Below are 17,448 nucleotides of genomic sequence, written 5' to 3'. Positions count from 1 at the left end.
CTAGGCTTACCATATTTTGGAAATGTAAAAAGAGGACACTTTTTCAGAAATTTCAGACTTGCAAAACCGGAGAAGAATTCTCAAAAACCGGTGGATTTTTTCCACTTGGTGATCGGTTGACTAAAAAAAAAATACCCGCCGGAGCGTCACTTCTGTGCTAATTTGCGGCATATCACTCGCAATTTGCTCTAAATCTTACCCAAATTTTCAAAAAAGAGGACAAAAGGGCGTCCTCCGAGGACACTTTCAAAAAAGTCAAAAAAGAGGACAAATCCTCTTAAAAGAGGACGTATGGTAAGCCTATCATATACGAAGATCTGCGATGAATGTGTCGCAGGCCTCTGGTTACGCCATTAGGGCAAGTTTTTGTTGCATTTACTTTTGACGAAAGTTGCATTAAAAGACCACAATTTGCTCCACTTACTAAAAAAATAAGAAAAAAAAGGTCAACTTACCGGTTCCACTCCCGAAATGCAGTTTTCCATCCGCATTCTCTAATGATTGACTGAAAAAAGGTCAACTTCCCAGCCCATCCGCATTTTCTAATGATTGACTGAAAAAAGGTCAACTTCCCAGTTCCACTCCCGAAATGCATTTTCCATCCGCATTCTCTATTGATTAACTAAAATAAGGTCAACTTTACGGCTCAGCTTCCGAAATACCTGTAAGAGCGTTACTTCAGTGCTGATTTACGGTATTTCAGTCGAACTTGGCCGTGTATTTCACCAAAATCAAAAACACTTTCATGAAAAATCGAAAAAGTTGCATGAAATGGACAAAAGTTGCACTATCAGATTCCTTCAAGCAGCTTAAAACAACATTCTACATATCTTACGAGTATTTAGGAAGCTGTAAAAAAAAGTTGCAAAAACTTCCCCTAGCCATCATCGAATTTGGCGGTCAAGGTCAGGCTAAGCAAGTTTTGGTTGGACTTGCAATGCTACCTGGTGTGTTATATCTAATTTGGAGAACTACCTCTCAGGCCACACAAAACCTTCTTGGCCTGCGGGGCACGGTTTGACCGCCCCTGATCTGTATCGTTACTAATTAACTCCGACTCCGGTCATTACTTTTTCCACGAATCCAACTCCTGCCACTACAGTTTTCACGACTCCGACTCCATCAAGCGAAAATTACCCAAACTCCGACTCCACAGTCCTGGTCTTGCAAAAAGGATGGAGCGAAAGTGACCCCAGCACTATCCATGTAAGCAGAGATGAAACAATGGCATTAGGTTGAGGGGATGCCAGAAAGAGCTACTTCGTAGATTCGAAATGCTCGAATTTGCATTGTACATTGTGTGTCTTGAGCTGGTATAAAAATAATATAATCACCGATTATGCCACACTGAGAATTTTGATTCCTTGATTTTTACCACATTTTGTCACAGCACCCTCTGATCAGGTTGAGAACTTTTGGACTACGTCATGGGACAATGATTAAATGAAAACAAACTATAAAGTATTCAATTGACCAGGGAAAAAGTAATATGCACCTGGAAGTAGTAAAACTTGAAACTTTCTGCGCATTACCTCACCTGACACACAGCTGCGTTCCTCGAACTTTCATCTCAACAGTGTATGCAGTAGGTATCAACATTAGTATTGAAATTTGTACAAAAAAAAACACAATGGAGTCTCAAATCTTCAATGGAACGCACATAACGTATATGTTTAGAAAATTAACCAATTAGAGAAGCATTTGTGCGAAGTTCTGGTCAAATTGATACGCAAGCTAGTCAAAGAAATTTCATTGGACAATCTTACCGCATGATTATCTGGACGTGAGCAGCAGAATGATTATATGAGTAATGTAACAGGATGTTAGTGATGTACTGTTTTTTAATAAAATAGAAATTATTCACAGAAAAGAGCAAGAATTGTAGGCAAATTATTTGACCTAATTTTCTAGCAAACTGCATATATCACGGGGCTGAAAGCATAAACATAAAATAATCTGAACCTACAGAAAGTGCTTGAAGAGATAAAACAACCCACGGCTGCAAGCGACATCACATGACGTTTCTCAATATTAATGGACAATATACATACGAGCAAACAAGTATATGGTGTTCATTAGAATGCACTACTGTCACGACAGGATATCCTAATCCATGACCCATTGAATCTTGACAAAAAGAGAAATTGAAGACTCTTGGGATTAGTGAAGACTATTTAGTTTTAATTTTCTAACTTGCGAGAAGAATTTGTGTATATAAATTGTATTTGTGTGTATAATATACCCTAAAATAAACGGACCTATACAGATCAATCCAGCAGTAGCTGTAAACACTATCGAGAAGGTGTGTCAAATTCCATCTTCATCACTTAACAAATCAAAATAAACAGCCATCGTAAAAGCGCAGATAAACTCATCAAACAGTGAGTGGTAACCCATCTTTTAAGTTCAAAAATATGACCGCTTACTCTTTCAATGGCACCATATTTGACACTTCCGATTTAAATTGGATTCTGGCGCCTTTTATAGCAATTTCATCATTTCAAAACACCAAGACTAGGATGAAATGGAAAGCTAGGAAAGTGCCGAGACGAGTTGGATTTGTCTTTCAACCGAACACCCAGCAGCATACACCAGGGATGCAATACTTCTGACATGAAACACATTTGGCAACATTGGCATCTTATACTGCAAGAACTTGAGGTTATAAAATTGCAACCATTGGAAAGCATCATACAAAACATGATTACACTGTAAAATGCTAAGGACACCAAAAACACTACAGGTTCAGTGTCGTCAGGCTTCTCAGTTATGTAGCGAATATTACGGTGACTTACACAACGTTTAAAGTTTAAAGCTTTGGAAGTAACTGTAATGAGTCTTGTACAGTACCAGGCGCGTGGCCAGCCAAGAGAAAAGGAGTGAGAGGTGAAACAAACAAAAAAAAAGGGGGGGGGGAGAGGAGAGCTATTTTGAAAACAGGATATGTCCAAATGGCAATGCCACAAGGATCAGATAATCTAGCTTGTGCTAACGTCTCTATACCCATAAACATACACCGTTAAGGCATTTTAAAATATTGATTTGGATCGATTTTTATTAATTCAGTACGAATACGTGAATAATGACAGATTGATTTAGATAGTCATCTAACTCAAAAAGCAGGGGTAGTGAATCTAAATCACTAACAAATCTGTGTGTACTATTGGTGACTCATTGTGGGGGCATGAGCTAGCACGTCGAATGGTTAGGGTCGTTAAAACATCGTACAACAACTGCGTGAAGAAATAATATGAACAATATGCGGGTACATTCAAACATAGGGATTGGCAGATTACTCTCTCCAGGAGAACAACAAGGGATTTTAAAAGGGGAGCAGGGAAAGGGGGTAGAGGGTTCTCCGATTCGACCCCCCTGTCTACGCCACTGGTAAGTACGTCACTCAACTTGGGTTTCAAGGCTGTCATGATAGGAAGAAAGTTACTCCAACGAAACGATAATTTTCATTGAGACAATTCGTAAGGTCAGATAACGCCACGAACTAAAGTGGTGGCAAAAGCACGAGACAAAATTAAATCATACGCTAGCATTATTATCTTGGGCTGTCATGCTGGTATAAACTAAATTGATGTTATTGAGCGAAATGGAGGTATCTTGAACGTTCAAGTCCAACGATATCGATACTGACGGTGATCGGTTCAAGTCATTATTCATCAGCATAGAACTGCGCTCGGAGACTGGACCACTGTCATCATTGACGCTTTGTTGGAGCATAATAGCCTTAATGAATTCGCTACATTCCTTTAAAATATCTTCGCGCCGCGTATAATTTTGGCCCAAAATGTGTTTCAAAGCGATTTCCAGCTGTTCCGGCACAGAATAATGAGTGCAATACAACATTTTGTCTTTGTGCTGAATGGTGTCACCTGTGTGTAGAAGAATAATCTTTTTTCTCAAATCGGCAAAGCTGGATTGCGTGGCTTTCAATTCTGATATTTGTAATGCCACGTTGACTGCTGAACTTTTATTTGCGTTAGTATTCTTTCCGACGATGTCTGCGAGTTGGCTTGTCTTTGAAACAACAATTAGTGTGGCTACGTCCGCGTCTGCCATATTAGTTCCAGTCCACGACGTGACCCCGACCTTAGAAATCTCAGTTTGCTTTTGTATGTTGGCGATGATGTCGATTTTGCCAGCGCATAATTTCTGTATCGTTTCCAACAAGCGACCGTGGAGCTTGACTGAATCGGCGTCTTCATCACACAAATATAAGACGCGTTTGACGGGAACCGACGTCATGTGTTGCTTCTCTGAAAAGTGATAACGAGGGTGAAACTGGCGGAAAATGCAAGCCCTATTTGCGACACAAAGATAACTAGATAACTCATCACTATATAGTGATCTATATAGATAACTCCAGTTGTCTATAAGTCAATCTCACTTTTATAGTTTTGATTTTATAGTTTTGACTCGAGTCAAGTTGAGTAATTTTCAATTCACCATCGAGTCAAGTCATCTAGTAAAGAGTCGAGTCTGAGTCATAGTGGTTTGATCGAGTGCAAGTCCTTATGTTTGCTGTTCAGTTTTCAGTTCATTCTAGTTCAACCGACTTTTTCAACTCTGCTCAGGTGATATAGAATGGCTCGCATTCATATCATAGTAATTTTCCTCAGTCCTAACAGTTTCTGGCACTTTTTCGTTTTTTCGAGTATCAGGACTGATAGACCAAATACCAATGATGTGGTTGGTGACTTTACTATTCTTCGAAGTTACAATGAATGTCATGGCCCTCTTAGTCTCAAGTAATCTGACTTGGTTCGAGTCATGCATAATGACTCGAGTACAAAAATTGACTCGAGTCGAGTCATCTTACGCATTTAAAGAAGTGACTCATGCTATGTCGAGTCGAAAAACGAAAAATCACGACTTGAGCCGGACTAGAGTCATTACAACCCTGCTAATTATTAGACAAATTTTTGCAATGATTCTAAACTTTTTTGTCTATGCGGACCCCTTTTGGACCGTCACTGAGCCCCTTCAACACATAGGTTCAAATTTAGCCCGTGCGACCGCCAACAGCTTTGTGCAAATATGAAGTGCAGGCTTGAACTGCAGCTGACGACCCACCCTTTGGGGTGATCACAACATATATGGCCGAAATTCCAAAACATTTTTCATGAAAATATCACACCCCGCCTAGTCATTTCTATCTAACATCTCATGTAGAAGTTATTCTAGAATAGTGATAAAATGGATGTTGTGGTGAAGTTTCAATCAATTAGGAAGAAACTTCAGGATATATATTTCAAACGATTGTTCACTAATTTGCTGAGAGACTGACAACTTCAAATCCAAAATGTTTTGCAAACATTTCCAAGATACCCCCTGATTTTGTCCACAAACCCAAACAAAAAGTCTCAGCGTTATGTTTTTACCAATAGGACATTGGCAATATTGTCGCTGACAAACCAACATTCTTACGCCCATTTTTTGAAATTTTGACTTTGACCATATAATTTGGCAATAAACCGGTTTCGTTTTCACTTTACCTTGAAATTCAAGTTTATACGTCCCCTTCACTAAAAATTCATGCTACAAGGTTGAAACGAAATAGTGACAGAAGAAAAGAATTCAAAAATACGAAAAGTGGTTAAAAGTGGTTTTCCAGCGACGATATGGCTAAACGAGTTTGTACGGTAGCATATTTCATCTCTGGTGATTTTATTGCGTTATTTTGAGCAGTCATGGAGCGAGACTGCCTCGTTTCTTGCCCTAATTTGAAACATCACAAATTAAGACTTGGGTGATCAATAATTTTGAAAATTTTGAGGTTTCGCTGATCCCCGGTTGAGAACCACTGAATCAGAGAGTGAAATGCTGGTAATCTACTTCTAATCTGGTTTGTGAAATGTTTGTGTTTGTATGGTCTAATTTTACTTTGAATCTGATGTACCTAGTTTACCTGAAAATGCTACAGGAGAACTGTAAAGTACGAAACCAGCCAAGGTTGGTGTACAGACATTTGCCATTCTCGTGCTTGTGAGAATAAGTTCTAATTTGATATGAACTGAACTTGGTTTTTGTTGTTCTATACGCAATTTAAGTCTTATTTCAAGTTTTTGAGAATTCGGCAAATTGTAATCTAACCTGGAAAAGCTTTATCTAGCTTTATCTTCAAGTTTTTGAGAATTCAGTAAATTCCAATCTAACCTGGAAAAGCTTTATCTAGCTTTCCGGCTCGGCAGAGAGGTGGTAGGCAACTAAGTACTTCTACTTTTTGGAATATTCAAGTAGAATGTGCAAACTTGTCCAACTTACTCAAGTTGCTACGTTTTTTGACTTCTTCCGATTCTGCTGAAGGGCATTTGGGCAAAACTATACTTACTGTAATTTTCCATGTATAATGCACAAAACTTGACCGATTTTTTGCCCTGGAATAGGGGTGTGTATTATACATGAGCATAACAACACTTGAAAAAAAACTTGAAATCACTTCTTTTTTCATGTTTATTTCCGATCCCGCATCACTTTCAGCCATCGTGCCCAGTAATTCGTACTATCAGTATAACACGCTGCCAATTAACGAGCAGCACAGCACGTGGTCTCCTGCTGAGTTAGTTTGCCGTTTGTACGCGAGCGAAATTAGGTCGCTGAGCACGAGCATTGCTGCACGCGTGCGCGGTAATCCTCGCCAATTCATCACGTCGGCTTTATCAATCGCATAAACAACAGGCCATGTGCCGCATCTCCGACAGACCTGTTGGCCTGAGCAATCGCATCTGTGATAGGCTTTGTGCGCAAGATGTCGCGTCTCTGGCCTGAACTATCGCATCGCCAGGCTCGCAGGCTTTGGATGCTATCTACTATCGTTTAGAGACAATGCCGTTAATTGCATAATGATTAGCGATCGTTATGTCATGATTGCTGAACAGTGTCATCGCAAATCAGACCGACATCGTATAGTAAAACACAACTATTCATGTACTGTGAATACCAGGTGCGTACTATACATGGGTGACACAGGCTTTTTCCCAGGATTTACACGGCATTTTAAGGGTGCGTATTGTACATGGGGGCGCACTATATTGGGAAAATTACGGTAATTACGGTTGGGATTTCACGAGAGAAATTGTCACAAGAACCGAGTGAAATTGTCCCTGTTTCAGGGTAGCTCAACTAAATATATCAGAGAACACACCGGTAGGCCTACCTATTTGCAGAGTTTTTAGTCATGTCGCGTCGTGAGGATACATCGTACATTTTTTAATGTAGCCAACTCCAAATGATGGATGAGTTGACGACTAAAAGTAAGCTCGACCAAATCAAACCAAACTTCGGTATTTTTCACGCCTGCGTTTCCAATTTCTACTAGAATTAGCTTTCTATATATCTACAACATATCTTAGAAATAACTACTTCTACTTGTAATTGGGCGGAAAATTAGGACCCTTATTCTAATTGCGGTGGCATTGCTAGCTACTCTGACGAATAAAGGACAGACCTGAGTAGGTAAGCTTCCGGTGAAGACAGCAGGCAATCCCGGTGATGCCGCAAGCGAAGCAGATCAAACACGCAAGACCCCCGTATGTGAAGATCAGGATGATACTAGGCTCTGTCGAGGACTGTTTCGCATTGGCCTGGGGCCCTGATTCTGTCGAAATCTGCATGGTCGTAACCGGACTCACTGAGAAGTGCAAAAAATAATAGTTAATCGACGGTTTCACCCAGATATTTTTTAAATGACCAGACGACGTTCGTGGGCTTATCCCTACTCGCAATAACAACTCTACTGGTTCTGCCGTTAGATGGCTTTCACACAACTATTTCGACGTTTTTTCCAATTAAACCTCTCTACTCTTTACTTCTTGTTTGGTAGCAGTTTTATCAGGCCTTATTTGTCACAGTATATGGCTCCCATTCGAAGCGCCATCTAATGCATATGACGAGATTATACTTGAGGTTTTGGCATGTTCAGAAAATCACAACTTCTATTTGGCTGTTGAATATAAACTCATACCGTAGTATTAGCCTACTTATAATTAAGTTCAATCCACATATACTTCGAACACGTTCGCAAATGACCAAAGTAAACCAATAAACAAGACACAAAAGTCTGTTAATCTTACCTTCACTACTCATTTCTGTAACAATTCCAGTCGAACTATACTAGAACACGTTACTGAATTATTACTTACTCCAGTACTTTTCCAATTCTTCAAGATCATACCAGGTCAAGTTGAAAAAGTCTTGATCAAATTCGGTACCATCAGATCTGTCTGCAATTAGACAATGCAAAATTGTCTTAATGTAAATTCACGTTATATCAGTTAATTCGATTTTATAATTTTTACATTTTTCAGCATTAAGTAACATGGCCATGAATAAAGTGCTGAGTTTCAAAAGAAAACCAGCCTATCTTGCAAGTACATACGCCTCCGATTATTTTCATACCAAAGTTTTTTATGAGGATAAAGTATTTTAACAATCTATAAGTGTTTGAAAGAAATAGCCAAAAGGTCTGGGCTACTAGTAGGTTCAAATATGGTTAATAAAGAAAAGAGGATGATTGTTGTTCTTGCACTGATACGTGATAGTTAGACCAATTACATTATCATCTAATCAATATCAGGTTGATGATATTCAAAATGCAGTTGATCAATGATCTGGTGACTTGAACCAAACACGACACTTGATCAATCTGTTAAAACTCAGTAGTGAAACTCTACTTTCAGTCATGAATATGTGCCTAAATTATCGCGTGTGATACATTCATGCCATGCTTTGCATCATACATCTGATATCAGGGCTTTGATACAGGGTTTCCGTTACCATTCAAAATTTGTCGCATTCAATAAGAATATGGATTCGCAAGAACATTGGAACATTCAAATTGCATAACGTGCGATTGTGACGGGTTAAATATCACAAGCACGACGTCTTTTGGGCAAGGTTGACATTGTTATGTTTCCGCCTAATATGTTTTATTACATCTATCAATGATAATGCAATTGTGCTCAGGACTGGAATGACTGGTCAGATGGCGTATGGCTCATTGGCCCGAAGAAGGAATATTCATGTTAATTGACTGAAACTGCAGTTTCAATAACATTATCGGGAAATTGCCTGAAGTTTGAATTCCAAACATTCATAATATTCATGTGCATTTAGTTAGATATTATCGATAATATTCTGCAAAATTATATTCAAAATAAGATGCTGGTAAGGGGATAGTTGTGGAACGGATTGAGTTGATTGTTTCCGTGACATATAACTGTTTATAGGAAATGTTGCTATACAAGGTTTTTGAAAGTTCACAATTCCTTTAAGGATTATAAATTATTCCCCCCCAGAAAATTCGTTGCTTGAATTGAAATTTGGTAGTAGGCTATCCAGCATTCAGGCTAATCATTACTTCCACCATTACAAATTTGATATCTGCTTCAAACACAAGATGCAACTACACTACACATGATGTCTTATTCACAAGATCAACGTGAACCTGGCCACTAGGGTTGTCCAAAATTTGGAAAATATTAGAAATACCCCGTGATTGTGTCTCATTCCATAGATTATTGATAAAAAATAACAATGAGCCCAAAAGAAGCTCACGGGAACGCCGTTAAGATTTCGGCCAAAGCGTTTTAAAGTAGCTGCCCAAGAATGGGCGTGCCACCGACCATAGAACGGCGAGAAGACTAGTAATCAAATAACCACGGCTCCTGATTGGCTAATTGGCTATGCTTCAATGATCACCACAGCAACAACTTGCTGATTATGTGCTCAAGGAGTCTGCTACCGGTGGGGATTCTGAAATCGCGTTGTTGGTAGGTTGGCAGATGATGATTTAAGATTAATTCAGGACATGTTAAAGTACGAAGTACATGATGAACAATCAACACACACACATTCACAAAAACTTCTACAGCATGACTGCTTTATTGGAAGGAAACGGCTGTAGCCTACATGCCGTGTTTTCACCGAGGGAAAGCAAAGGCGCTTATGCAAGCGGTAAACGAATTCCCCGTTTGGAAAGGATCCATCATCAGTGAACACAAATATAAAGCTTATCAATGACACGATACCGTAATTTGTGTGATCTTATTAGGCTCAAGCTGTAATATATACGTGATGTTTCGAATGATATTGGAATCGGCTGAATCAGCGGGTTATGCTTGGCACTCATCAGATGCTTACAGTAAATTGAATTCACTTGTAAGTGTTGCTAAAGTCCCTAATGATAACGCACACTCGCATAGGCTATGCCCAATGTGGTATGTCAAAGTCCCTATTGATCCCGCAGAAAATAGGTGTAAAGATAATCACAGACTATACTGCATAGTATCCAGCATAGTTTGGACATGATATCCAGCATTGTGCTTACTTTACACCTCTTTTCTGCAGCATCATTAAGGACTTTGACAACACTTACATGTGAATTCAATTTGCTGTAAGTATAACTGCCAAGCACAACCGGCTGATTCAGTCAATCCCTAGAGCATTCAAAATATCAACTATATACTACAACTTGAGTCCAATAAGCTCACACAAAGTATAGTGTCATGGTCAAGCTTTATATTTGTATTCACTGATGATGGATCCCTTCTGAAACGGGGAATTCGTTCACTACTTGCATAAGCGTCTTTGCTTTCCCTCGATGAAAACACGGCATGTAGGCTACAGCCGTTTCCTTCACAGCAAAGCAGTCATGCTGTAGAAGTTTATGTGAAGCAGCTGTTGATTGTTCATCATGTATTTCGTACCTTAACATGTCCTGAATTAATCTTAAATCATCATCTGCCAACCTACCAACAACGCGATTTCAGAATCCCCACCGGTAGCAGACTCCTTGAGCACATAATCAGCAAGTTGTTGCTGTGGTGATCATTGAAGCATAGCCAATTAGCCAATCAGGAGCCGTGGTTATTTGATTACTAGTCTTCTCGCCGTTCTATGGTCGGTGGCACGCCCATTCTTGGGCAGCTACTTTAAAACGCTTTGGCCGAAATCTTAACGGCTTTCCCGTGAGCTTCTTTTGGGCTCATTGTTATTTTTTATCAATAATCTATGGAATGAGACACAATCACGGGGTATTTTTAAGATTTTCCAAATTTTGGACAACCCTACTGGCCACCGTAAAAATTATTTCATTGAAATCCAAATTTTTCTACTGCAATAGCTCCGCTTCCACTGGTTGGAATTGAACCAAATTTGGCGTGCAGCCTTTAATTAGGTAACCTAACAATTTTATCAAGTAGCCAGTACAATTTGAGAAAGAATCTCTTTTTGAACACCAACCATAAAAATGATCAGTTTATGTGAGTTTACTTAATCGGGCTATCTCTGTGGGAACGTAATTCGAAATCCGGTTGGACTATGTATGGCTTGGCATATTCTGCCTTTATAATTTAAACTAAATTATATGTAGTGAGGCTTTCGAGCTGGAGCTAATTTCTACGCGAGAATTATGGTATTGAGCTTTTGATACTATTTTCCACTATGAAAAGCTGTCATTCTCAATTGATCATATCGCAGTATACAAAACATGAAGTGCAAAGCTAAGTTATGGATTACAACACTCACCAGAGTGTTCTGGTACTACCATCTCGGTCTCGGCCGAATATATATTGTCGCCACTGGAATACAAAGGTAACGAATGAAGCTGCACCAACACGTGATCCTGAGGCTGCAGTCCGGCATCCAGAGTCAGACAGCATTCTTTAAATTCGAAGAGAATCTGTTTCAAGAGAGAACTACCCATCAGACAAACGGTTTTAAACCTGCGGGTAATCTAATCACCCCTCCAGTAATTTGACCTTTTAAGGGGTCAGTAAGATTACTGATCTCTGGTTACTTTCCAGTAAAATACAGTATTTTTCACCTTACTCATCGGAGCATATACTATGTTTAGAATTTTGAAAGCGCATAGGTTTCGTTTCACTTTGTTCTTTTGAATACAATAGCATTCATATCCCAATCAGTTTCTATATCCAATCAATTATTGCCATAATTGGAGCTGATTGTAGAAGGTGTTGGTATTTCAGTGTTAACTTCTTGGATTATGTGATTTTCATACATAGGGTTATTCGAAGCCCAGTGTATCATGAACTTCTCAGTGGTGATGACACTTGAAAGGATAAAACCAACATACCAGGTCTTCAGGGACAGATTAGGTGACAGAAACAGGCAGCAGTGCTTACAAACATGATTTTAGCCACAGTGTGAACGTTATCATAGGTTCAAATGTGTGTAGTAAACAAATCATTTGTGGTACGAACCGTGTGCTGTCGCAGCTGCCTTTCCACTCTTGTAAAGTTTACGGCGCAATTGAAGAAGAATATCGACTGATACAGCAATGTCATTTCAACGTAAAAGCCGTCTACGTCGTTCATGTATTGTGCTGAAAATTACGACACATTTGATATTATTTAGATAGCCTACCAGTTTTCTAAAGTAAGCGTTCCGGTGGAGTGTTGGATATGAATGATACTACAAACAACAGTCCCTATGGTATGCCATTCAAGGCATTATCACTGGCTATGCAATATGCAAAAGACAGCAACATCAACAAAACCAACGAGATAATGCAGTTCATATTTTTCTTTCAATTAGGTTCAGCAATAATAATAGACCTATATTTTGCCAACTGACAATCAACTAACACCAATGCCCATGATAAACAAGTTTGGTGTGATCATGAAAAATCAGTTCTATATTTTTCAAGAAATAGGCTATCATTGAACCAGTATCCTCATGAAACTTGTGCAGTATAGTAATAACAGTTCCTTGTTAAGAAAAAAACCTGCTGTGAAATATGTGTTAGGACATTTACAAGTGTCAGTTTCGTGATCAAGTTGGTTACACAATACAAAATCATTGAACCAAGCTATTCTGCACTGTATAATTTATAGCCCAGTGGCTTTCTTCAAGACATATAGAAACAAAGTACATGTCTAATGGGGATGTATGCACTGTCTAGTCAAGCCATGGGAGTATGGAAGCTGTAAAGTTAAGCTTAAGTTTATGATCTGCTTCAGGGTTACTCCTAATCTGGCTGGTTCCTGGATTGTAATTCCTGCAATATGCAATGCAATAGGCTAATGAAATTTTTAAGCGCTTGTCTGCAAGTAAGGTAAATCCCAAAACTTTTCTGATTATATAAAGCAAAATATTTCACTTATGCTTTTCGCAATAAAACGTCAATATCAGAATTATTGACACAAAAACATTTTCACAGCACCATTCTTCCAGGGTTCCAGCCCATACAGAAAAATAGAGAAGGAACAAGGCTATCGCCCAGTCAGTCCGTATAAATTAAAGAAATAATATGGAACTAAAATAATTCAACCAAAAACTTACTGGAGAGCTCCCATGTGACGACGGGAAGAGTATTTCCGTTGTAGTTGTAGAAATCCAGCCATACACTTCTTGGCCCTGGTGCAGTGCTTTTCGAACCAACAGACCACGGGGTATCACTCCGTTCCACTAAATTATGAAGCATATTGTCATGAAAAATAACAAATCGAAAAGATTTAGGGTCCAAAATTTGAATACGATACGTCAACAAGCAATAAATATTCATCGTGATAATATCATTTTTTCAAAACCTTGGGTGCCTTTACTCGAACACACAGATAAGATGGGAAGAATTCAGTCATGTGGTAGCCTACCAATTTGCACTTTTTTGAAAACGCAATTGTAGCTTTTTCCATACTTGTGCATGTGCTACTCAGCAACTAGCTTTGCAATCAACTTCTTTAACAGTTTTACAAGACCAATAAATCATGATTTTAACACAAAATACAAATATTATATAATAATGATATGAAAATAAACTCGTGAGTCAGATGTGTCTCCAGCCACTGATACCTACCGGCTCACGAAACCTGGGTTTTGTGCGAGCCCTCCAACTCTGGTTAAGAACCACAAGACTAGGTATTCTTAGTGATTTTGTCAGCTATTACATTTTATTAATTGACCAAAATTCATGCAACACACCATGTTAGTGATTGTGACGTAAGCATATAACCCCCAGCATTATAAGTGAAAAAGATTCTGCATCTACAAAAACCTCTCGTGAATCCATTACACAAACAAAACCTCATGGCCTTGTAGGTGATCACACATTATTAAAAGTAGGGTACCGCATGGCCAATCTCAAAACATGGAGTCACTATGAAGATGGTGGGAATGGGAAATTTGATCAGGTTAACCCGATTCGTCTACACGCATCAGTGAGTGTAGTACTGCCTTGAAAGGAGGCAACATCAACCCACTTACCCTCTAACAAGAAGTGCACAGAGAAAAAAGACTTTTGTGTTCACACTTCACTGATGAGTGATGACTAAAATTGCATAAGCAAACTAGAAAATTAAAAAATCATCCATTCTCATATGAGCATAGTATTCAAATAAACAAATGAAAATGAGCAGATCAAGAATCAACAAATACAAATTGCTAATTGCAAACTAATACTCAATCAATTTTTAAGACATTGAAAATCCAGATGGTATCCATAGTAGGCCTGTCCTAAATATTCCTACTCACATAGCCTACATCAAAAGAGCAGAAAGACCAAAATGTGACCAGAAAAACCATAGAACTTGCCCAACATCTCATAACTTGAAAAACCCAATAAAATGCAAATTTTGCACCAACAAGGCATATTTACGGCAAGGGGAAAAATAAATTACTGTACGGTTACGGTAGGCCTGAATCAATTTAAAATCAAGCTTCGAGTGGAGTTGAATATTCAAGGACAATGAATATGATTTCATAGCAGATGCTGATGCTGTGGGTAGGTCCCTACTTCAAATAAATATCATTTCAATAAATAGGCCTATTGTAGCACTGTGCTACATGTTCCAGAAGCTATAATTCAGCCAATCATGGTTGCAAGGTTCCAGAGGTGAAAAGAAATTATTGAAAATAATTATATTTCTTGTTGGTAAAATAGCTCTCAGTGCCAAAAGTGTACAAGTTCATTATTCCAAACAAATCCGCTTTTACTACTCGACTTGAAAGATGACAATTTATATCAGAATAGTTGTGCCCAACCTTACCAAGGACTAGGGCTTGGCAAAATCGAGTACCTGAGTGATTCGATTCTGAATCACGCATCATCACTTTGAATTGAGTATTCGAGTCTCACTCATTATGATGTAATAACAGTATGTAAGATGTCCAGTTCAAATATGTACGTTCTATGCCACCACAAATTATATATTGTCTGTTATCAATCACATTAAAGATTATCTGGTATATTTTCGACCATACCGATTACATTGCACTTTTTGACATGTTGTGGGTTGATCATGACAATTTTGGCATCAATCCGGATAAGACATTCATGTTTGGGATATTGTCAATGTCCAGGAAAAATATTTCCAAAATTTTACGACAATAGCAGCCAAGGGCCTTCCACTTATTCCATACAAATAAATTCAGCACACAGCAAACATTCACTTACATCTCTGACAGTAACATGAAGAATTGCTTTTATTTGCTTCAATACCGCACACAATTTTCTCTTCTTGCAATGATTTAGCTTCAAGTATGAGGAAGGTGATGAGCCCAATATGCAGTGGCAACATTATTGCCTCTAAGAGTAAAACACATATCATGATGTAATATATATTTCTTAATTCCAAGGCGATATATGTGTCAGTATGTCACTAGCAAATTATATGGCGTAGCCTACTTGGATTTGAAGTCTTATACCATAATGCATGATTTAAAATGAGAAATCCATACCAGGATTAATGTGGCGTGAGAGGTGAGAGCTAGGCAAGCATGCAAACGACTGCACCTTTGCAGAATATCATCATGAATGCCTCTCACTCTCATGCGAGCCCAAAGTGGAGTTGGAGGCAACGTCACGCAGAACTTTCAGTTTAATTACTTAATTATTCTATGCAGAAAAGCTCTCATCACGAAGGATTAACTTCAAAAAAATTAACCGAGATTCCATAGAGGATGTGAGCATAAACAAAGGCCGAACACATTACTACATGACTTCATATCTTACCTTAGTCAACCAAGTTACAACACAGCAGCCATACCGTTATTCCATTCCACACCACAGCAATGCCAAACACATTTGCTTATTATAAGATTTGACTGCAATGTTTCAGACTCGCGTAACAAATATCTCGCTGCAAGCAACATAAATCAACCCATATGAAAAGTTAAGTCTACTAATAAAACGATCTAGGCCAATAAATACTTTTATATAGAGTTTTCAGGCTCTATTAGAGGCGCCCTATTAGATGGCACATTGGTACAGAACGTTTCAACATGAAAGTCTCAGCAAACAATAGCCTATATTGATTGATGATGTTATTAAGTTATTACAAAATGCTTTCTGACTGCCACTGTCTGGAACTGAATAATATATAACAGCCGCATAATTACCATATTGTTGATACTCGCTGCTGAAGATAGCAAATGTAAAGCTGTACGTACAGGCATTTCCCAGCACGGGAAATAAAATAACATGAAAATGGCAAAATTTCAATTGTTGGAAGCAGAGAGAGAGAGAGAGAGAGAGATTTAAATGCTTCGTCAACCGGAACAATAACAACAAAAAAATTGACTTGTCATTGTCATCAATCAGGTTTATTAATATTTTCATCGTTTCGAAACATCACAAGACTGCAATACAATGAAAAGATAGGAAGGCGTCGAAACAACTTGAAAGTAGCCTTCAAGATCAGACACCCAACTTTAGGCTTACCATATTTTGAAAATGCAAAAAGAGGACACTTTTTCAGAAATTTGCAAGATACAAAACCGGAGTAGAATTCTCAAAAACCGGTGAATTTTTCCCACTTTGCGGACGGTTGACTAAAAAAAAGGTCATCACTTCCGCTCAGATCTCAAAATACCGTTTTTTACTCTACATTGCCAGGTGGATGACTAAAAAAAAAAAAAAAGGTCATCATTTCTGCTCAGAGCTCAAAATACCGTTTTTCTCTCCGCATTGCCAAATGGATGACTAATGAAAAAAAAAAAAAAAAAGGTCATCTTTTCGCTCAGAGCTAAATTCATCGTTTTTCACTCCGAAATATCCGCCGGACCGTCACTTTTGTGCTAATTTGCGGCATATCAGACCGAAATTTTCAAAAAAGAGGACAAAATCTCAAAAAAGAGGACAAAAGGCCGTCCTCCGAGGACACTTTCAAAAAAGTAAAAAAAGAGGAAAAATCCTCTTAAAAGAGGACGTATGGTAAGCCTACCCAACTTAGCCTAGGGCTTAGGCGAAGTAAATAAGAGGCATGCAAATTGCACACTGAATGAAAAGTAATGCAGAGAATATAAGAGGTGGCATGTGGCGGAGGGTGAGGTTGATGTTATGCAATGGTTCTATCATTATTATTTTCGTCATTTAGCGGCCAAAACTACACCAGATTGAACTGGATTCAACACAAATCCTTTCTAGATATACCAAATAGTATGGTGAAAAGACTTCATGCCATTCCAATACCTTCCTAT

At 38.5% G+C, this 17,448-nt stretch overlaps 1 protein-coding gene across 2 annotated transcripts; it reads right to left on the bottom strand.

Annotated features, from left to right (window-relative positions):
• Window positions 1-1,581: 1,581 nt before the first annotated feature.
• LOC145439463 (uncharacterized) lies at window positions 1,582-16,400 on the bottom strand. Of its 2 annotated transcripts, none has more exons than XM_080316949.1 (8): window positions 15,983-16,400; window positions 15,425-15,556; window positions 13,315-13,440; window positions 12,234-12,355; window positions 11,533-11,692; window positions 8,154-8,234; window positions 7,460-7,642; window positions 1,582-4,268 (listed from the first exon to the last, which is right to left on the bottom strand). In XM_080316949.1, exons 2-8 carry the CDS (start codon window positions 15,546-15,548, stop codon window positions 3,535-3,537), a joined length of 1,530 nt encoding a protein of 509 aa, XP_080173075.1. In that variant the 5' UTR covers window positions 15,549-15,556; window positions 15,983-16,400; the 3' UTR covers window positions 1,582-3,534. The 2 variants fall into 2 exon arrangements, with proteins under 2 accessions (XP_080173075.1, XP_080173076.1); XM_080316950.1 differs by having other exon boundaries at window positions 11,539-11,692; window positions 15,983-16,396.
• Window positions 16,401-17,448: the final 1,048 nt, after the last annotated feature.

The sequence above is a fragment of the Botryllus schlosseri genome, chromosome 5 (genome assembly GCF_051294905.1).
Source record: "Botryllus schlosseri isolate E-star chromosome 5, Bs_hap1, whole genome shotgun sequence".
Classification (NCBI taxonomy): domain Eukaryota; kingdom Metazoa; phylum Chordata; class Ascidiacea; order Stolidobranchia; family Styelidae; genus Botryllus; species Botryllus schlosseri.
Note: the sequence above shows the minus strand (reverse complement) of the source record. Positions and strands in the feature narration are given on the sequence as shown.

What these genes read in the sequence shown, in the direction of transcription:
- LOC145439463 (XM_080316949.1), bottom strand. Translation starts at nt 15,548, where the DNA reads ATGTTGCCACTGCATATTGGGCTCATCACCTTCCTCATACTTGAAGCT. An exon ending in GGCAGCTGCGACAGCACACG is followed by an intron (nt 11,693 to 12,233) that starts GTTCGTACCACA and finishes CTCTTGAAACAG; the next exon opens with ATTCTCTTCGAATTTAAAGA. An exon ending in ACCAGAACACTCTGGTGAGT is followed by an intron (nt 8,235 to 11,532) that starts GTTGTAATCCAT and finishes GTCTAATTGCAG; the next exon opens with ACAGATCTGATGGTACCGAA.